Genomic DNA, 22,602 nt, shown 5'->3' with positions numbered 1-22,602 from the left:
GACCAGGGTTAGGCTCTGATACCAATTTGTCACATCCCGACCCGGGCAGACCACTTCCCGGGCCCGACTCCACTACCGTAGCACGATATTGTCCACTTTGGGCTTACCATTCCCTCACGGTTTTGTTTTTGGGAACTCACGAGCAACTTCCCAATGGGTCACCCATCATGGGATTGCTCAAGCCCCCTTCTCGCTTAACTTCGGAGTTCTTACAGAACCCGAAGCCAGTGAGCTCCCAAAAGGCCTCGTGCTAGGTAGGGATGAGAATATACATTTAAGGATCACTCTCCTGGGCGATATGAGATGTCACACAATGTGCCCCCTTTTCCACAGATTTGGCATTCTTGAACACAACCAGAAGATTAGAATTCCTGAAGAAGTACTTTGGAGTTGTATGTCCTCTTCTATGGAGTTTGGCATTCAGGTTGCAGAGGATTCCTTAAAATAGTATTTCCAAACCAACCATTATTCTGCCTGAAATATTGGAACCTCTTCCTTTGTAGTTAAACTTGAAATTATCATTCCCTCTTTGTTGACCTCCATTTTAAAATCTTTGTTGACCTCCTTTAATGTTGGAATGAGGCATTTGTCTAAATGAACTCTCGAAGAAAGGATCCATATTTCCAACAAAACCAGAACCAAACCCATTAGTAGATGGCATGGAAGAGAAAAATAAGCCAATATTCTGAGACTCGGGGTATATTGGAGGTTGAGGAGGAATATTAGACATTGGAGGAATAATTGTAATTCTACGACCAGTACTAGAAGAATAAGCATTAGAGGAATCCAAACTAGAAGCACCATTATGAAACTGAAATCCCACAGGATGAGCTTGAACTGCCCTGCATATGTAATGCTGACATATTACGGGACAAGGCATTGATTACCATATCATTCTGTCTTTCAGCACCAAAGTAATGCCCTCAATTCGTTCATTGAAATAGCACTTTCCCTTGCAAGAATTAGTATTGTAATAGTGACATATTCTTTTGGTAACCTAGCTAAAGCTACCATAATGACATCATTGTCTAAGATGAATTCACCTGCTGCTGTCAATTCCCTGATGGATACAAACTGATCTAATATTTATGAAATGTGTAGATCAATAAGTACTAACCTAGGACTAGGGTATGCGGCTAATTAAAATGACATGGGCTTTTGATTAAGAGTAGTTTGTCCTTGTTTTTTTTTTTTTGAATTTTTTGGGTTTTGATTGTGAAGGAAACAAATTGGCATGTTTGATATTTTAGAAAACTTCACCAAACTGGTACTCTCCCTTTATATATATATATATATATATATATATATATATATATATATATATAATCTTAGTTAAACAAACTAATTAATGTGTAAAGCCCAAAACTAAATAGTCCATTGAACACAAACTTAGACCATATGAATGCATATGCATGTTGAATTTATTCGAGTGAATGTCTATAAAATGCTTAACATTTTGTGAGTTCGAGAGCACTGAAGACAAATTTAAACTTAGGGTAAAGTACAAAAAACTACCTCAACTATTGGGGTCACGACAGTTTCATATGTTATCTTTTAAAATTGACAATGTCATACCGCATCTTACGAATTTGTGACAATGTCATACATCCGTCAATTTTTCTGTTAAATGGGCAAGAGATGGGGACCACTTTCTATTAAAAAATTAATAAAATATTATTAAAAACTAAAAAAAATATTTAATATTTTTTAAATATTAAAATAATAAATAAAAGTAAAATTAAAAAAAAAAGGGTAAAATACAAAAAACTACCTCAACTATTGGGGTCACGACAGTTTTATATTTCATCTTTTAAAATTAACAATATCATACCGCATCTTACGAATTTGTCTTCCCCCCACATCCACACTCAATTTCCCCACACCCACACCCACACCCACCCACACTCTTCTCCCTCCTGCAACCCAAAAAAAAAAAAAAAAAAATCCCCAGATCCCGTCGCCCGGAAGATGGGTGAGCAGAGAAGGTGGAGGATGGGTGCGGAAGAGAATGTGGAGAATGGATGAAAGTGATGGATTTGGGGTTTGATGGGTTTTCCAAAATTTTTTTTTCCTTTTTTTTTTCGTCTTCTTCTTCTTCTTCTTCTTCTTCTTCCGCAGGGGAGTTGATGGTTTTTTTAAAAAAATAAAAATAAAAATTTCCTTCCTCCTTTTTTTTTCTCTTCTTCTCCTTCTCCTTCTCCTTCTCCTTCTCCTTCTTCCACATGGGGGTGTTGATGGGTTTTCACATATTTTTTTATTTTTTCTTCCTCTTCTTCTTCTTCCTCCTTCTCCTTCTCCCTTCTTCTTCTCCCGCGCCAACAGGGGGGAATTTTTTTTTTTTTTTCCTTCCTCCTTTTTTTCCTCTTCTTCTTCTTCTTCTTCTTCTTCTTCCTCCTCCTCCTCCTCCTTCTCCTTCTTGTTCTTCCGCAGGGGGTTGTTGGGTTTTCAAAATTTTTTTTATTTTTTTTATTTTTTTGGGTTTGCAGGTGGGGGGAAGAAAATGAAGATGGGGAGAAGAGAGAGGAAGGGGAGGGGGAAGGGAGGGATGAACTGATGGTTTTTTTTTTCTCTGCTTTTTATTATTATTTTAATATTTAAAAAATATTAAATAATTATTTTTTAGTTTTTAATAATTTTTTAATAGAAAGTATGTCCTGAATCAAGACATGTCAGCATTTAACAGAAAAACTAACAGAAAAATTGACGGAGGTATGACATTGTCACAAATTCGTAAGATGCGGTATGACATCGTCAATTTTAAAAGATGAAGTATGAAACTGTCGTGACCTCAATAATTGAGGTAGTTTTTTGTACTTTACCCTTAAACTTAAATATTACAATAAAAAACATACACTAATCTAAGATGTTACAGACTTAGCCATTTTGTTAGGAATTGCCAATTTTACACCAACAGTATTTAACAAAGATATCTGGGCAACAGTAACATAAATTAAAGGTAAACGCATAAACTGTAACCAACAATATTTTAATAAGACAAATAAGAGAGCAAAATTACAAGAAGGGGAAACCACACTTTCCACAACTGTTCTCTAACCACTGGCACTGAGAGGGCCTGCGGTAAAAACCAAATATATACAACATGATTCTTGAGGTCTGTTGCAGGAAGCCGATTCAAACTACGGGCCACAAATTGCTGAGTCGTCAAACTCACTTAATGTTGAATTGATGAATTTACCATCTGTAAAATCCATCATAGTAGTATTGCGCAGTTGGATACTGTGGATAGTGAATATAGCTTGATGCCCACTGAATTGGCTCAGGCAGCTCAGCTGGTTTTTCTTCCGGTTTTTTCACTTCTTCAACACTTACTATGGTGCCAGAGCCAAGCTTCTTCTTCAATGATTTAGCCAAGTCAACGGCATCAACTCCGTCTCCGATCACCACCACATGCTCTTTCTCTACTTCTATGGACACTGTGCTCACACCTGCTTAATCAGTGATTCATCATTAGTTGATTAATTAAGTAATTTTCAATACTTCATATGAATGATCAATGACCATTTGGATTATCACTAGATTTCTTGATGATTTTATTGATGCGTACCTTTGGCAACTGCAGCAATCTTCAAGGCCTTGGTTCTGCACTTCTCGGAGCTCAGCTGCACCTTCATGACTATCTTTTGCTGCATAGACAAAGAGTATATATACAGTTAAAGCCTTTTTGATGTGGCCTTAAAAAGGTGAAAAAATTTCAAAATAACAAAGAACACGAAATGATTTCTGCACACTCTTCTCTCATGCACACTCCTTTGAAAGTTTTAAAGGAGAATAATTAAATATATATACGTTATATATGAACAAATGAAAAAGCATACCTTCATATTCGCGAACAGAAAATCAGTCCTATGAATCTATGAACTGTTTACTCTAGATTTCTACTTGAGCTACTTGGATGCACTTAGAAACCAATGATAAGGTATTTATAGGAGCTTAATCTTTATACAGTATTACTTGTGTCCCCACGCAAACGAGTATCATAAAGAAGGGTTAAACGTACAAAGGGTCATCTGGACCAAGTCAGACACGGTATGCATTTGAGACAGATATTGGGTTGGTAAGTCATCCTTAAGGTTGGGTTGACTTAATGATCGGGGCATTCTACATTTCATATGGAATTCGAAAGCTTAGTCTAAACAAAGAATACATTGGACTTCAGGTTTTTGGAATTAATTAAAGGAATGGAAAGTTTCTGCATTACGTTACAACCACAATAACTGAAAGAACAAAAAAGATAAAAATTAACTCCAAGTTTGAAACGTTTGCGCATTTGGTCAAGTACAAAAATGTGTCCACTGGACGACCAAGTTTTGATCAAATATTGCAAAAGTTTTATGGTGTTGCTGATATTTGTGCATAGTGAGTCTTCCGAACCATCCATGTGAGTCAATTCATATAAACAACTATGGTGGAGTCTAATTGGGTTTACTATCATCGATCAACCTACGTAGTCTTAATAATGAAACATCTTTTACCAAAACCTTTCATGTAATCTTAATTCGAGCCAACCACTTAGGTCTGGTTTGGTACTGAGGTGATTCTGAAAAAAGCTGGTATCAAAAAAAGCTGGAAGCTGTTTTTGTGTTTGGTAAACATTCAGCTTCAGTTTTTTTTCACAGTTTTGGGTGAAAAAAAGCCAAAAACAAGAAGCTGCAAAACCCAGCTTTGAAAAACTGGCTTTTTTTCACATCTGTTTTACATAAAAGTTTACCAAACACTATAATACTGTTTTTTTTTTTCAAAAGCACTTTTACAAAAAAAGTTTACCAAACACTCTGCTGCTTTATTTCACAGCTGCTTATTCTCACAGCACAGCAGAAGCAGCTTTTTTTCAAAGCACAGCAATACCAAACCAGCCCTTAGTCTGTCACTTGATGGAGTAGAAGACCCAAAAAATATATGACGGCTTTTTAACCAAAATGGTATATGAAATTGTCTTAACTTCTTATTTTGGTCCTTGAGATTTAAAATCGAGATTGTCCATCGTTAATCATTTTAGTCATTTTATGACAAATCTTTATTAAATTGGAGAAATCACCAGTTTAAGGGAAGGAGTTGATCTGACAAAAATACCCTCAATTTAACGGAGATTTTCTCAGAATGACAAAAATGATTGATAGTGAAAAAACTCAGGGACTGCTTCTATTAATTTTAATTCTCAAATACCAAAGAGATGAATTATGTCAATTTTAATGATAATTTTTAAACATTTTTATTTGTTGGGGCTTTATTTTTATTTTATTTTATTTAGAAATAATACCTTAATTCAAAGAGAAACCTCTGATACTCCCAAGGTGTTGGGGCTTTGTGTGTTTTGTATTAGTTCCATAGGATATGAGACATGATTGTGAGATAAATCTTATCGATCAAAACTTTGAATTTTCAGGTATTTTGAGTGCAAAATAAACGCTTTTAATTATTTAAACTTCAGATGTTTTTTGCTAAATGATCATGAATACGTGTACATGAATTTGATACAAAGTAAACTAAATTTTCCATTTAATTCCTAAATATTATGAGGATAGAGTAAAAAAAGTTTAAGCCCGTTGTTTGTCATGGATCTTGCATATGCTGACAAAAATGCTCTCATGTGGGAGCAAAATTTCAAGACCCGTTTGATACGCATTTATTTTACTTGTAATTTTCTTCTTCTTTTTTTTTTTATTTTTTTTTTTTATTTTTTTATTTTTTGGGGTGTGTGTGTTAAAGATAGAGGACAAATTATCATGTCTGTGAAAGTTGCTGATGAGTGCCTATCCAGGTAAAGGCATATGGTGGAGTCTAATTGGTTATTGGTACAATTGATCAACCTTGCATGTAATGCTAATTTGAGCCGCCCATATTTATTGGGGCTTTGTCTGTTTTGTATTAGTTCCTGAATATATGTACACAAAGAAAAATCTAGGGTTTAGAGCTTTTTTATCAAATGATAATGAGTATATGTACACAAAGTACCCTAGATTTTTCTTTAAATTTTTGAATATTCTATTATACAAACGATATCATGAAGGCACCGGAAAAAGTCCTAGCCTCGTTGGTTGTCATGAATCTTGCAAATGCGACGACGAAAGTATAAATTGAACATATAATAATATTTTGCTTTTAGTTTGATACCTATTTTGCTTTTAATTTTTCATTATTATTATTATTATTATTATTTGGCTAGAATTAGAGAACAAATGTATGGAAGAATTAGGATTTACAACAAGAGCGGAGAGATAAAGGCCGCTGTTTTTTTTTTTTTTTTTTTTTTTTTGGGGAACAAACAAAATTATTTATATTAAAAGGAAAATGTAAGTTTAGCCTCAGAATATGTTAATAATAATATGATTCAAATTTGCTTTTGGTGAGAATCAAACTTAAGATCTCTCACTTACAAATGAAAAAGAATATCACTAGACCGTAATACTAAGTGATTCCATTTTTTTTTTTTTTTAAACAAAAGATAAAGGCCACTTAAGACTTCAATGTTCACATAGGGCCACTTAAGCTCACAAACAAGGGAGGGAAATGGTAAGACATTAATTTTTGTCAACTCTACAGCAATCTTTTTTACCACAAATGGACTAACTTGATTGTCACACTGTTTTCTTGTAGGTCGTACCCTCCAAATTTTGCCGTTTTGGTGGCAAGCAAAGATAGTATGTCCTATTTCACAAGCATAAATTAGATAATTGCTTGTTGGAGGAACCGAAATATTTGCTCTAGCAGTTGGTGAGACCGGTGAAAATTGAACAATACTGATACTGAGAAGTGATGCACAAATTTTTTCTAGCCTTTGTTTAAGGTCATTTACTGAATGCAAATGCTGAGAACAAGGAATAAATAAGACTTATAAATTTAAATATGCATTTAAAGAACGTATTCAGAGCACACATTTAATCTAGAACACTAAAAGAATTAATATAAAAAAAATTGAATGAACAAAGGAGTGGGTCTTACACCGAGAAGACTTAAAAATGCCGATGTGGAAGTGCCTTGACGCCGGGATTGTACGCCTCGATTCTAAGTCTTGAGGAGGCGCAAAATAAACATGAGTGGACCAAGTTGATATATATAATACTGAAACAGTTATCAACATGCTAACTCCCAAAGTTTTAAAGAAAACTCATAAATAACATAATATGTAGTAGGTTTTCCGAAAACCCTAGCATGCCATAAAACCTTCACAAAACATATCTCATATATAGTGCTAACTAGCGGTATCAGTATCAGTATTAGTATCTATTCAATTAGAACCCTTCATTTGCCAAACAGGCCATTTAGAACACTTCTTCATTTGCCAAACAAGCCCAACCTATGCCAATATAAATATCATTGCTAAACAGGCCCAACCTACGCCCGGCCGAAGCCAATATAAGTATCATTGCCAAATAGGCAAAACAGTCTTTCCAAACATAGGTACATATATCTCAAAAACATCTTCATAGTATAGAGTCATCAATCATCTATACTATAAAGAAGTGTGTAAAAACATGTTCTAAATAGTATATCGTCATCCATCAGAAATCCTGCAAAAAATATGGGTTCGATAGAAAATATAATATTCCAAAATATTCTAAGTAAGCATAATATCTCATAAAACGTAATCATTAAATCATGCTTTTTATATGTGCAATTTTACCATTAAAACATGCATTTTAGAAGGAGTCGACTCACAGATACTCCGTCGTAGTAGAGATGTACGAACTAGCAATGGTAGAATCGCCGCTATTAATTGCACCTAAACACATAAAGGGTACAATTAATAAAACTATACTCAAACAATTGAATTTGGGAAAATGAACATCAAAAACGGGTCCAGGACGTCGAAATTAGCCTATGAGGGGTTCTGGCCGAAAACTTGAAAAAAGTCAAAATGTCAACATTGACAGGTCAAAGTCAAAGTTAACGTTGACCAGGTTAACTATCAGACCGGGTCAAAGTCTACGGGTCAACGCCCAAGTCAAACTGGGTCAGTCAAACCGATCCAGTCAACTGGGCTGGGTTCTAGGGTATTGGGTCAAAAGGGCCTAAGGGTTTGGGCTTCACAACTGGGACGGGTTCTAAGACCCAGAGGCCTTGGTTCCAAGGAATTGGGCCTTAAGGTTCATTAGGCCGAATGCCCGTTTCACACAGCTCGAAGGCCTGTTTTGGCTTTGGGGTTCTAATGGACCTTGGGCTTGTAAGCCCAACCCAAAATAAGGGTTTTTTTTTTTTTAAAATAAATAGAATCAAATCAATTAAATAAATGGGTTGGGTTTGGGGATTTAGCGGGCCAAAGGCCAGATGTTGGTCACAGCCCGAAGGCCTGGTCTTTTTGGTTTGGGTTTGAAGGCCATTTCCTCATCGAGGAAGACGGTCGGAGCCTTCTAAGCTCCGGTTGACGCCATTTCGCCGATCTACCCTCCAATCTACTTACGAACATGAAGATACAAGAGAAGGGAAGAAGTTTGTTACCCTTGTTTCATCGAGAGAAGACCGGAGGTGGCTGGATTTGGGCTCGCACACCCACAGTTTGCCGAACTTGGGTTTTGGGTGCCCTTTGTGACACACCCCGATCGAGATCAGGGCATGCTGGCCGACACGTGGAAGTGACGTAGCCGAGCGCACAGTGCGGAAGCTAATAAAATAATAATAAAAGTAACACGAATAAATAAAATCCGGCTTAACACAAGGTAATGACATACATGTGCAAGCAAAGTGTGAAAACAAAGTTCAGAGCACGAAGACCTAATGCAGTCCGGGAGAAAACGACACAACAAAAGTACACCTGAAGGTGGTCCTACACTGGTGACAGTTTGTTAGATATGCCGAGGAAATCCTCAGGGAAGCCACCAAACGTGCTAGCCAACTAGAACCTGGAGAGGTGCAAAACAAAAACGTGAGTGGGCAAAAACAAAGCTTTTCAAAAACCATTTCAAAACAAGTTCTAACCTCTCGCCGTAAAACCTGTATACTTCCCAGAAACATAATATACATATATATAATCATGCTCGGAAAATGTGCCATGTCAAATGCCTCGAATACATGCAAGTGCTCAGGAATGTCAAAATCAAGGCTATGAAAGCTGTCAGCCGGAGTCACCTAACGTGACCTGTACGGCTGAATCTAGAGCTCAAATCTCTATCTCACTAACTATACCTACACACAAGTCGGAACCACCTAAAGTGGTCTGTACGACAGGCCTGGGTGTAATATAGGTACGCTCAAGTGCTACGATCACGTGAAGGCTGGGTGAATAATCGCGGGTCACCTACGAGTTGGAACCACCTAAAGTGGTATGAACGACAGGACTGTGCATCTAACTTGGATCCAAGATGAGCGTATGGTGCGGGAGGTGAACATTACGTGAAGGACTGTGCCCTACTCTGGGCAGGAGCACTAACACCGGGGATGCAGATTATGAGCTCTCTATGTATCTAGAATCGCTACTGAACGTAAATATAAATCATACTCACCTGGCACTTACCCGTGCGTCCGCAGCGCCAAACACACACACATATATATATATATATACACACACATGCAACTAATAATGCGTAAATGATGGCAAATAATAACTATGGCGTAATAACGAATAAACATCTCAAATCAATTCCTGGGAAAACATGAGTATATAGGTATATACGGAAAACCAAAAGCCCACTCACTGGTATGTAGAAGGGTCGTAACCCCCTTGCCTCGAGTGACCACGCTCGTCCTCGGGATACGTCTCACCTATATGCGAAACAACTACAAAAACGTTAATTTTAAAGCACATAACCAACCTTATGAAATAACTTCTCATTCAATGCTCAAATGGGGTGTATGAATACACCAACGTGATCTACTCAACCTCAGGAACATCCCCATATTTTTAGAAAAAAATTTCACCGTCGCACGAGCCCCCACGCGCCGGCCACGCGCAGGCACATGCCTGGCACGCTGACGGCTTCAGTTAACGCTTTCAAGAATATTCCGTTAACCTTAACGGATTCCGTTAACACCGTTAGGAATATTCCGTCGTCTTCTCTGGCGAGGCTCCAGCGTCGTCGCCTGCGCCGGAAAATTGGAAAATTTTCAAATCGTGATATCTTCTTTGTTTTTCAACCAAATTTCACAAAATTGGTACCAATTGAAGCTTACAACGAGAGGAACAAGTTCATACCACTTTCAAGTGCTAAAATCCACGAAATCTCGCCGGGAAAACACCACCAACTCCGACCAACCTCGAAACTTACTATCCTGACATCCAAAACCTTCAAACGAACCACCCTGAGCCTCTTAAGGACCTCACCAAGCTTCCTACAAGCTTGAAATTCCCAAAACATAAGAATTTACGTGTGCATGAACAATGACAAAAATTAGGTATCCCGAGTTCGACGTGAAAACGAAGGTATCCTTACCTGAAATGGGTATGGTTGGACTCCTACGGTCCTCACGAGCATGGATATGTACTTTGTTTCCTCGATCTGTGAAGATTTGGGGAGATTTGGGTTGTGTCCGTACAATGGGAATGGAAATGGGAGAAGGGAAATGGCACGGGACATGATGCAGGGCAGGGAAAGGGTGAGTATGTGTGTGGGGAAATGTGTGTGGTCCACAACCAGCCCAAACCAAGCTTAAAAACAACCACACAACGTAAAAATCACACTAGGGGCAAAATCGTCCTTTCACACGTATGTTTTAAAATTTCCGGAACGGGCTGTCACATTTTGGGTGTCTTGGGGTTCCACAGAGACAAAGATAGTGTGTCCTATTTCACAAACATAAATTAGATAATTGCTTGTTGGAGGAACCAAAATATTTGCCCTAGCAGTTGGCGTCGGTGAAAATTGAACAATACCGATACTGAGAAGCGATGCACAAATTTTTTCTAACCTTTGTTCAAGGTCATTTATTAATGCAAATGCTGAGAACAAGGAATAAATAAGACTTATAAATTTAAGTATAATAAATATGCGTTTAAGGAACATGTTTAGAGCACACATCTAATCTAAAACACTAAAAGAATTAATATAAAAAAAATTGAATGAACAAAGGAGTGGGTCCTACACTAAAAGGACTTGAAGATGCCGATGCGGAAGTGTCTTGACGCTGGAATTGTACACCTCGATTCTAAGTCTTGAGGTGGCGTAAAACAAACATGAGTGAATCAAGTTGATATATACAATACTGAAACAGTTATTAACATACCAACTCCCAAAGTTTTAAACAAAACACATAAATGGCATAGTATTTAGTAGGTTTTCCGAAAACCCTAGCATGCCATAAAACCTTCACAAAACATATCTCATATACAGTGCTAACTAGTGGTATCATCATCAGTATCTATTCAATTAGAACCCTTTGTTTGCCAAACAAGCCATTTAGAGCACGTCCTTCATTTACCAAACAAGCCTAACCTACACCCAGCCGAAGCCAATATAAATATCATTGCTAAACAGGCCCAACCTATGCCCGGCCGAAGCCAATATAAGTATCATTGCCAAACAAACATAACAATGACCACTAGATATGCACAAAAACATTGAATATAGTCTTTCCAAACATAGGTACATATATCTCAAAAACATCTTCATGGCATAAAGTTATCCATCTATACTATAATGAAATGTGTAAAAACATGTTCTAAATAGTATATTGTCATCCATCAGGTATCCTACAAAGAATATGGGTTCAACAGTAAATATGATATTCCAAAATATTCTAAGTAAGCATAATATCTCATAAAACGTAATCATTAAATCATGTTTTTCATATATGCAATTCTACTATTAAAACATGCATTTTAAAAGGAGTCGACTCATAGATACTCAGTCGTAGTAGAGCCGTACAAACTAGGAATAACAGAATCGCTGCTATTAATTGCACCTAAACACATAAAAGGTACAATTAATAAAACTATATTCAAATGATTGAATTTGGGAAAATGAACGTCAAAAACAGGTCCAAGACGTCAAAATTAGCCTAGGAAGGATTCCAGACGAAAAGTCGAAAAAAGTCAAAAAGTCAACATTGACAAGTTAAAGTCAAATTCAACGTTGATCGATGATTGGGTTAACTATCAAACTGGGTCAAAGTCAACCAGTCAACGATCAGGTCAAAATGGGTTCGTCAAATCAATCTAGTCAACTGGGCTGGGTTCTAGAGTATTGGGTCAAAAGGGCCTAAGGATTTGGGCTTCACAACCAGGTAGGGTTCTAAGGCCCAGGCCTTGGTTCCAAGGAACTGGGCCTTGAGGTTCACTAGGCCGAAGGCCTGTTTTGGCTTTGGGGTTCGAATGGACCTTGGGCTTGTAAGCCCAGCCCAAAATAAGGGTTTAAAAAAAATATAATCAAATCAATTAAATAAATGGGTTGGGTTTGGGGATTTAGCGGGCCAAAGGCCCGATGTTGGTCACAGCCCGAAGGCCTGGTCTTTTTGGTTTGGGCTTGAAGGCCCTTTCCTCATCGGGGAAGAAGGTCGGAGCCTTCCAAGCTCCGGTCGACGCCATTTCGCTGATCTACCCTCCAATCTACTTATGAACATGAAGATACAAGAGAAGGGAAGAAGTTTGTTACCTTTGTTTCGTCAAGAAGATCGGAAGTGGCCAGATTTGGGCTCGCACACCCACGGTTCGCCGGACTTGGGTTTTGGGTGCCCTCTGGGTGTCTCGGGGTTCCATAGAGACAAAGGGAGCGGGAGAGAAAGTCCGGGAGAGTGGTGGTGGTGCTACGACGTCATCGGATGCCTCTAGGTGTGAGGGTGGTGCTGCGTCGATCGGGAAATAGAGAATGAGAGAGATTCAGGAGTGAGAGATAGAGAGCTAAAAGAGAAAGTCTCGGGTGGGGGAAAGAGAGAAGAAGGGAAAGGGTTAGGGAACTGCCACGTGGCAGCTATAGAGAGAGACGAGAGAAAATCTAAAAAGGATCCAGATTGGTTAAAGATACGGGGACAAATTTGTAAAAAAAGTGTAAATCTTTAGGGGAAATGTAAAATTCACAATAAATTTGGGGAGGGGTTTTACAATTGTAAGATTTAATTGTTTTATATAATCAATTGAATAAAAAACAACAAACCTCTTTTGTATATAAAAGGTAAAACGTCAAGCGACTCAAACATGTCTTATTGACTTGAAATACAAATTTGTTTACTGCTTTTGTCGCACTCCCCAAAGTGCCAAACACCAAACCCTAAACAACTAAACCCATTGGCCTTTATGGCATTCCCCAAAAAACTCCAAATCATAAACACCCTTGTTTATTCTAGGCCGGACTTCAAAGTCTCGTTTAGGATCCCAAATCCTCAGAGCCAGCCCCACTTATATTATTTCCCCAATTGATAAGAAAATATGACTTTATCATTGTACATCTTCGCTAGCACAAAATAAGAAAATAATTGTACCAAACCAATCCCTCAGTGTTTTAGAGTTTTAGAAAAAGAGTTACACTTATAAAAAGTCTTCAACGCTCCTAGTTTCACAGAGCTTGATATCTAAAATTTGTATTGACATGTATGCAATCATAGTACATCACGTAAAAAACAAATTAAACCAATTCTTTTTTGTCTTCTATTTGCCGGTTTGGCTTTAGTCCCCGTTTGTATTTCTTTGTTTTTTATTTGAATAAAATTTTGGTGATGGGGGACAAGGGATCATTCTATCGGGAAGTTAGCCCTTCAAATTACTCTAGGCCGGAAAATAACCCACTTTTGTAGTTAATGACTATATCTCAGGTTTTGATTCTTTTTTACCGTTTTGTGCGTGTTAAGAGTAAGGCTACTTTTGTAGTTCAACTCACCTAATCTTCATCCTCCTCATTTATATATTAAAAAAAAAAAAATTCATAGTATTTTAGTATTTTGGTAAAGCTGGAGAGTTTGGAAAATCTCTCAATATCTTTTTCTAATCCTGATATTAGTCCTTGGATCTCATCGGAGATCCAATTCCCACCAGCAATTGCCGCAAAATCACCAATAATAAAAAATAATAATAATAATTTCAACAGAAAACCCACTTCTAAATCCAAAATCACAAAAACCCCATATTTGAACAAAACAAAACCCAAATGTAAGATCCCAAGAACAAACCAAGAAACGCTAGCTTTTCTGGGTAAAAATCTTCTTCGAATCAAACTGAAAGCATCTACTGGCTTGGTCAAAGCCGAGATTTGTGAGAGAGAGGGAGAGAGACTCACCTTTTTCTGGAGACCAGCGATTAGGAGCTTGGGAGAGAGCTCGAGAAATCTGTGAGAGCAAATGGAGGAGCCTGCTTTTCCATGTTTCTTCTCTTCCACGATGAGCAACACGTGTACAGCAGGAAGAAAATCCAACGAAAAAGCGCACGATGAGGACGCAGGGAACACGCACACGCAGCATGCATGAAGAAGGGCAAATCGCCACTTCACTGCACAATCCCAATAAAACCGGAAAACCATGAAGAAAATGAGGGACAAAGCTGGGTGGACACTATTAATGAACAGTAGTTTTCCACTGGCTTTTAGAACATTATAATTTGGTTCCAAAATACTCTGATTTTCCAGATGGAACAAATTAAGGTAGAGAGAGTTTCCAACATTTCCACAAAGTGAATCAAAACCGTGGTTATATTTTCAGATGGAATACAAATTAAGAGAGAGAGGGATATTATATACATATTGATAATACTTGCATTTGTGAATAATGTATCTTCACAATATAAATTCATAATTGGAAATGGTCAATATCTTAATCTTAATTAATATCATCCCTACAAAATCATTAGAATCAGAGATCGTCAAGTTATCCAACGGTATAAATAAATCATCGGGTAATTAGGCTGTTCACACTATACTCAGTCAGACACAGTACAATGCGCTAGTTCTCTGTTTTAGCTGCAAAGCTCATTTAGCACATAAGAGACAGATATTGGATTGGCAAGTCATCCAATAAGGTTAATTGGTGGTGGTCTTTAATGGAAAAGGATCCTCACTGGATTCTTTTTTTAGGGATTCCGAAGATTCTATGATCGTGACCGTTTATCGTATATCGTGCAGTCATAAATCATTTAAATTTAAAATTTAAAATTAAATATAAATTGTACTTAACGAAAACTGACCGCACGATATACAATGAACAGTCATGATCGCAGAATCCCCGAGATCCCCAAGAAAAGAATCCGACGAAGATCCTTTTTCGTGTTTAACAAACTACAACCACAATAATTGAAAGAACAAAAGAAATAAACTAATTCCAAGTTGTAAGTTGTAACACGTCTGCTCGTTTGGTCTAGGAGACAAAAATGTGCTTCATGTGATAATTAAATATTGCAAAAATTTTATGGTGTTGCTGATATGCGTATAGTAAGTCTTTGGAGCCATCTACGTGAGTCAATTCAAATAACAGTTTAAACTTTAAAGGGCTGTTTGATACTCATTTGTTTGTAATTTTTTACTTTTTAGTTTTTAATTTTTTTGTTAAAGATAGAGGACAAATACATTATCATCTAACTCATTTGTTTGTACTTTTCTGCTTTTTAGTTTTTAATTTTTTTTGTTAAAGATAGAGGACAAATACATTATCATCTATTTGAGTGTTGATGATGTGTGTCTATCATGGTAGACATATGGTGGAGTCTAATTGGCTATTGGTACAATCGATCAACCTTGCATGTAATGTTAACTTGAGCCGCCAGTTTATTCTTTGTCACTTAAATGAGGAGAAGACCCAAAATATTTAGAATACATCTCTATTTTTATTTATTGGGACTTTATCTGTTTTGTACTAGTTCTATAGAATATGAGACGATAATTAAGAGAAATTTTATGGAACAAAACTTTGGATCTTGAGGTATTTTGAGTGTAAAGTAAATGCTTTTAATTACTTGAACTACAAATTTCTTGTTAAATGATAATGAGTACACGTACACAAAATAAACTAAACTTCCCATTTAATTATTGGATTAAGTAATGAAAACTATCCAACTTTTTAGTGTTATTTCAAATTGGTCTCAACATTTCAAAACATTCCAAAAAAGTACACAACCTATTAAAAATGTTACGTCCAATAGGCCATGTTTGGACTAAAAATAGACATTGGGCCTGACCTAAGCCCATGATCCCACAAATCACTTTTATTTCTTAATGGGTATCTCATTTTAATAGGAATAAACAGTGGACGACCCAAAGTTCAGAAGTACTTTTGAAGTAGCAGGAATGGGCGGCTTGATCGCCCTCTTTCACTTTAAAGGAGGATTGTTCAGTTGAGTTTTGCAGTGGAAAAGTACATTTCAGTGGCAAGTTCATAGTTCCAAGAGGATCAGAGCTTAAGTATCCAAGTGGAAGCTTATCATCTGGCAATAATCACATCAACCACTTGAGTCAAGGGCAATGAACTGAGAATGAAAGGTTTAATCTCGAAGAATGAAGGGTTTCTATAAAAGGCAGCAAAAAGGTTAAAGAAAAGGACATTCAAATTAACATACAAAATACTTCTAAAAGCTCTGCAACCTATTTTTCACATATTCTCTGACACACCCCGACCTGATGTCCAGTGGGCATTGAAACCGAGGTGTGTTGAACATCACCTGGATGGGTGATGAAGCCATAATACACATGAAATCACAGCTAGACTGTGAAACTATTACAATCTATCGAAATTCGGCAGTACGTCTCCTAAAAATAGTGATAAGCCCAAATTAAAACACCTGCAAGTATCACAAATTTTCTCTCACATCCCTCGAAAGGCCACATCTAATAGGTCTCTGACCCTTAGTTACATACCTGATAACATGTTTAGAGCATATTTGTCAAAATAGAAGTTCTAATAAAAATGAATAAGTAACTTATCTGTCAAAGCTTCGGAAAGATGTCTCCACATCAAACGTGCTCACCAAAATTGCTACTTACTCTAGTGGCATAGCATACAATACAACACACTAGCCATGGCTAGTGTAAGTTGGTTAATATAATCATATCATTATTGTAGTCTCGAAGTAATGACAAGCTGAGTGCATGGCTGTATAATCATGTCATTACTGAGTAATTTTGAAGTAATGACAAGTTGAGTATAACAATATAATCATGTCGTTACAAAGTGATCTTGACATAATGACAAGCTATAATGACATGAAATCCTATGAACCATACCCTTAGGCTCTGGGAAATCCTTAAATGCCCATTGCATACCTTGATCCACTACTGTCCGAATAGCATTTCCTGCTAGACTCTAACAAGCTTGCTTTGCTTCTCCCCTGGCTTAAACAAGCCAGTGGCATATGCTTGCTTTGATCGAGATCTTTGAAGATGATTCTATACTACAATTTGGTGGCGGAACTTACTTGTGAATTTACCACCCCATCAGATTACAAACATTGAATATTCATTCCAAACTAAACTTCTATAAACTTATAAAACTTGATAAAAATTGAGAAAACTTCTAATTTATTGAATAGAGGAAAACTCCATACAAAATGAGTACAACCATCAACAAACACTACATAATATATGTAGCCTTCAATGGATTTTATAGGAGATGACCCACATACATCTGTATGAATCCACAAAAAAGGAACAAACACTTAGTAGATTCAACATGAAAATGATTCCTAATCCTCTTTCCTTGAATACAACCACTGCACATTTTATGAGTATAATCTAAGCCTCTAAGGTGTGAGAAATCTGCGACTTAGATAGCATAATAGACATGACTTTATTTGCTGAATAACCCAATCTGTGATGCCAAACAGAAGATTTCACCGATTGTCCAATTGAAGCACTTGCATTTTGAAAAGTAGAAACATAAATCTGAAACAATTCACCAGGATTACTCTTACCTTTGTAAAAGATTACCCTTGTCAACTTGTCATTCACAAAAAAACTGAGTATCATCATAGACAAACCAATATTTGTTGTCCTTGCACAATTAAGGAAACGACATAAGATTCACAGCAATGGAAGGTACATGTAAAACATTCTTTAAAATAGGAGAGTGAGAAGGAGTGTAAGTCAATGTATTTCCAAGATTCTTAATAGGCAAACCTTGACCATTGCCTATTTTTATTTTCTCTGAACCTTCAAAATTAGTTACTTGATTAAGAAATATCTGAAGTTATGTGGTTAGAAGCTTGTGTATCCATAAACCAAGAGGTAGGATTGGAAAAAGATTTAGATCCTTGAGCAGTCATGGCATTCATGTATGAAGGTTGATAATGATTCTCAGGAATTGGTAAACTTTGTGGTACTGTAAATCCTTGTGGAGAAGGCACCTGATATGAATAATGATAAGCAAAGGGAACTGAAAGTATTAACGGTGGCTGTGGCTGGACAGAGTAAGTTGGAGCGAAGAAAAATGGTGGCTGTGGCTGGACTGAGTAATTCCTCACATGATAGCATTCCAGTGCAATGTGCCCCTCTTTTCCATAAATTTGGCATTCTTGAACACAACCAGAAGAAACACCATTAGAATTCCTGAAGAAGCAGTTTGGAGTTGTATGTCCTCTTCTATGGAGCATGGCATTCAGGTTGTAGAGGAGTCATTGAAATAGTATTTCCAGACCAACATTTTCTAATAGTGACATATTCTTTTGGTAACCTAGCTAAAGCTACAATAATGACATCATTGTCTAAGATGAATTCACCAGCTGCTGTCTTTTCCCGGATGGATACAAACTAAAATGACATGGGCTTTTAATTAAGATAAATAAAATCTTAGTTAAACAAACTAATTAACGTGTAAAGCCCAAAACTAAATAGTGTATTGAACACAAACTGAGACCATATGAATGCATATGAATGTCGAACTTATTCGAGTGAATGTTTATAAAACTCTTGACATTTTGTGAGTTCGAGAGCACTGAAGACAAATTTAGATTTAAATATTTCAACAAAAAACATACACTAGTCTAAGACGTTATAGACTTGGGCATTTTTTTAGAAATTGCCAATTTTACACTAACAGTAAAATTACAAGAAGGGGGAAACTACACTTTCCACAACAGTTATTTAACCACTGGCACTGAGAGGGCCTGCGGTAAAAAACAAATGTATACAACATGATTCTTGAGGTCTGTTGCAGGAAGCCGATTCAAACTACGGGCCACAAATTGCTGAGTCGTCAAACTCACTTAATTTTGAATTGCTGAATTTACCATCTGTAGGATCCATCGTAGTAGTACTGCACAGCTGGATACTGTGGATAGTGAAAATAGCTTGATGCCCACTGAATTGGCTCAGGCTGCTCAGCTGTTTTTTCTTCCGGATTTTTCAATTCTTCGACACTTACTATGGTGCCAGAGCCAAGCTTCTTCTTCAATGATTTAGCCAAGTCAACGGCATCAATTCCGTCTCCGGTAACCACCACATGCTCTTTCTCTACTTCTATGGACACCGAGCTCGCACCTGCTTAATCAGTGACTCATCATTAGTTGATTGTTTAATTAATTTTCAATAATTCATATGAATGATCAATGATCATTTGGATAGTCACCAGATTGCTTCTTGATTTTAATGATGCATACCTTTGGCAACCGCAGCAATCTTCAAGGCCTTGGTTCTGCATTTCTCCGAGTTCAGCTGCACCTTCATGACTATCTTTTGCTGCATATACAAAGATCATATGTTGTTAAAAACCTTTGTGATTTGGCTTAACAAAGGTGAAAATTTCAAATTAATAAAGAACACGGAGTGATTTCGCACAATCTTTTCTCTCGCACACACTCCTTTGACGAAAAAACATGTTTGACAAAATCGTTTCTCTAAAGAAATGGAATACTTAAATATATATACGTTATATCTGAACAAATGAAAACGCTTGCCTTCATGTTCGGGAGCAGAAAATGAGTCTTATGAATCTATGAACTGTTAACTCTAGATTTCAACTTGGGCTACTTGGATGCCACTTAAAAACCAATGATAAGGTATTTATAGGAGCTTAATCTTTATACAGTATTACTTCTTGTTGACTTGTGTGTCCCCACGAAAACGAGTATATCTTAAAGTAGGGTTAATACGTACAAAGGACCATCTGCTTGAAAACCAAGATTTTCACACTGGACCGGGTCAGACGCGGTATGCATTTGGTGTACAAGAGACAGATATTGAATTGGCAAGTCACCTGTAAGGTTGGTGTGCTATTTGACTTAATGATTGGGGCATCGATCCTACATTTCATATGGAATTTGAAAAAATATAAATTAATTTCAAGTTTGTAATACGTCTGCGCATTTGGTTAAAGACAAAGATATGCCTCAAGTGGACGACCAAGACTTGATTAAATATTGCAAAAGTTTTATGGTGTCGCTGTTTTGTGAGTCATTTCAGATTAAAAAAAAAACTATGGTGGCGTCCAATCGGGTACTACTATCATCGATCAACCCTGCATGTAATCTCAATGAAAAATCTTTTACCAAAACCTTGAATGTAATCTTAATTTGAGCCAACCACTTAGTTTTTGTCACTTAATGGAGTGGAAGACCCAAAAAATATAGAACACATTTTTATTTGTTGGGGCTTAATTTATGTTTTTTTGTTGTGTTTTTGAGAAAGAAGTACCTTAATTCAAAGAGAAACCTTGGGTACTTCCAAGTTGTTTGAGCTTTGTGTGTTTGGTTTTAGTTCCGTAGGAAATGAGAGATAATTAATAGATAAAATTTATCGATCAAAACTTTGAGTCTTAAAGCATTTTGAGTGCAGGTAAACGTTCTTAATCACTTGAATGATAGTGAATACGTGTACATGGGTTTAATACAAAGTAAACTAAACTTTCCATTTAATTTTTACAAAGGGATATTATGAGGGTAGAATCGAAAAAAAGTCTAAGCTCGTTGTTATCATAGATCTTGCTAATGCGAAAAAAAATACTGTCATGTGGGCAAAATTTAAAGACCCGTTTGATATCTATTTTACTTGTAATTTTCAGTTTTTTAGTTTTTAAATTTTGTGTTAAAGATAGAGGATATATACATTATCATCTATGTGAGTGTGGATGGTGTGTGTCTATCAAACACATGGTGGAGTCTAATTGGCTATTGGTACAATTGATCAACTGTGCATTTGCATGCAATGTTAATTTGAACCACCCGCTCAGTCTTTGTCACTTAAATGAGGGGAAGACCCAACATATCTGGAACACATTCTTATTTATTGGGGCTTTATCTGTTTTGTGCTATAATTAATCCTCATACAATGATAATGAGTACGTTGACACAAAGTAATCTAAACTTCCCATTTAATTTTTTATTTTTTTATTTTTTATGCAAGCGATATTATAAGGTTACGTCGAAAAAGTCCAAATTTGTTGGTTGTCATGGATTTTGCAGATGCGAGACGAAAGTATAAATTGAACAAAACAAAAATGCTCTCGCATCTCTGGAGCAATGCGTTTTTCTATTTGGAATTAGTAATTTCAAATCGCTTTGAGCGTAAATGAAGTAGTCTACTTTTGTAGTTGAAGGCTAATTCTCGGATTTTGATTCTTTTTGACTGCTTTGTGCGTGTTAAAGAATAAGGCTACTTTTGTAGTTCGACTTGCCTGATCCTTCATCATTCTCATTTATATATAATAAAAAAAAATTCAAAGTATTTAATTATATATATATATATATATACATATGCTTAGGTAAAAGTGCTTATACTTGGGTAGTCTATTTGCTACAACGAATCTGGAAGAAAATAACTTGGTAAATTACATAAAATTACCTCAACTATTGGGTCAATCACAGTTTCATATCTTATCTTTAAAACATTTCAATGTCATACCTCATCTTACAAATTTGTTATAATTTCATACCTTTCGTCAGTTTGTCAGTCAATTTTTTTGTTAAATAGTGACGTGGCTTGAGACGGGGCCCACTCTCTATTAAAAAATTAATTAAATATCAAAAACTAAAAAAAATAAAATCATTTAATATTTTTTTTGCATGGGGGACCCACCTCTTATCCCCCTCACCCTTTCTTCCCCATCCACCCTTGTCCCCCCAACCTTTCTTCAACGCCAAAACAGAACCCTTGCCACCGTCTTTTCCTCCATCTCCACCTCCCTCCCATGGTGCTCCTCCCGCTCCCCTCCTCTTACCCACCTATCACCCTTACCAAATTAATCCCTGTAACCAATTTCAAACAAAATACCCCAATTTGACCCAAACCCTAACCCTAAATTTCAAATTCACCTGTTTCGGAGAAAGCTTCAGGCTTTGCTCAAGGGTTTGTGGGTTTTGGTTCAGGGGACGGGAGGCAGCTATGCTTAGGTTCTGGGGTCGAAGGAGAGCGAGTTCGATCGGGTTTTTCTGGGTTTTGGTTTGGGGTTCGAGAGAAGAGGCAGGGAGCGACGTTGGCGTCGGAGGGAGGGGGAGCGATAGCGGAATTGGCCAGAATAGAAGAGAAGAGTGGGGAGAGAATCGATGGAATCGATCACCTACAAAAAAAAAATTCTGGGTTTTTTGTTTCAAAATTTGTTTGTTTCTAGGAGAGAAAAGAAGAGTGAGGGAGTAGGATGAGTGGCCGAGGAGGGTTGGGGGATGGGGGAGGGAGATGTTGGCGAGGTGGGACTTGGGTTTGGGGTGGTTCTGGTTTTGGGTTGGGGGAAGACAAGGTGAGGTGGATAAAGATGGGGAAGAAAGTCCCCCATGCCAAAAATAAAAAATAAATAAATAAATAAATGATTTATTTT

At 36.9% G+C, this 22,602-nt stretch overlaps 2 protein-coding genes across 3 annotated transcripts; both read right to left on the bottom strand.

Annotated features, from left to right (window-relative positions):
- Positions 1-2,970: 2,970 nt before the first annotated feature.
- LOC103931496 (heavy metal-associated isoprenylated plant protein 47) lies at positions 2,971-3,971 on the bottom strand. The gene is made up of 3 exons (XM_009341007.3): positions 3,837-3,971; positions 3,566-3,644; positions 2,971-3,446 (listed from the first exon to the last, which is right to left on the bottom strand). The coding sequence occupies exons 1-3, from the start codon at positions 3,840-3,842 to the stop codon at positions 3,193-3,195; spliced, it is 339 nt and encodes a 112-aa protein (XP_009339282.2). The 5' UTR covers positions 3,843-3,971; the 3' UTR covers positions 2,971-3,192.
- Positions 3,972-18,790: 14,819 nt separating this feature from the next.
- LOC103931499 (heavy metal-associated isoprenylated plant protein 47-like) lies at positions 18,791-19,874 on the bottom strand. Of its 2 annotated transcripts, XM_009341011.3 has the most exons (3): positions 19,751-19,874; positions 19,454-19,532; positions 18,791-19,334 (listed from the first exon to the last, which is right to left on the bottom strand). In XM_009341011.3, exons 1-3 carry the CDS (start codon positions 19,754-19,756, stop codon positions 19,081-19,083), a joined length of 339 nt encoding a protein of 112 aa, XP_009339286.2. In that variant the 5' UTR covers positions 19,757-19,874; the 3' UTR covers positions 18,791-19,080. The 2 variants fall into 2 exon arrangements, with proteins under 2 accessions (XP_009339286.2, XP_048426068.1); XM_048570111.1 differs by lacking the exon at positions 19,751-19,874 and having other exon boundaries at positions 19,454-19,538.
- Positions 19,875-22,602: the final 2,728 nt, after the last annotated feature.

This window comes from the organism of the source record quoted next, unplaced genomic scaffold (genome assembly GCF_019419815.1).
Source record: "Pyrus x bretschneideri cultivar Hongxiangsu unplaced genomic scaffold, Pyrus_bretschneideri_v1 Contig51, whole genome shotgun sequence".
Lineage (NCBI taxonomy): Eukaryota > Viridiplantae > Streptophyta > Magnoliopsida > Rosales > Rosaceae > Pyrus > Pyrus x bretschneideri.
Note: the sequence above shows the minus strand (reverse complement) of the source record. Positions and strands in the feature narration are given on the sequence as shown.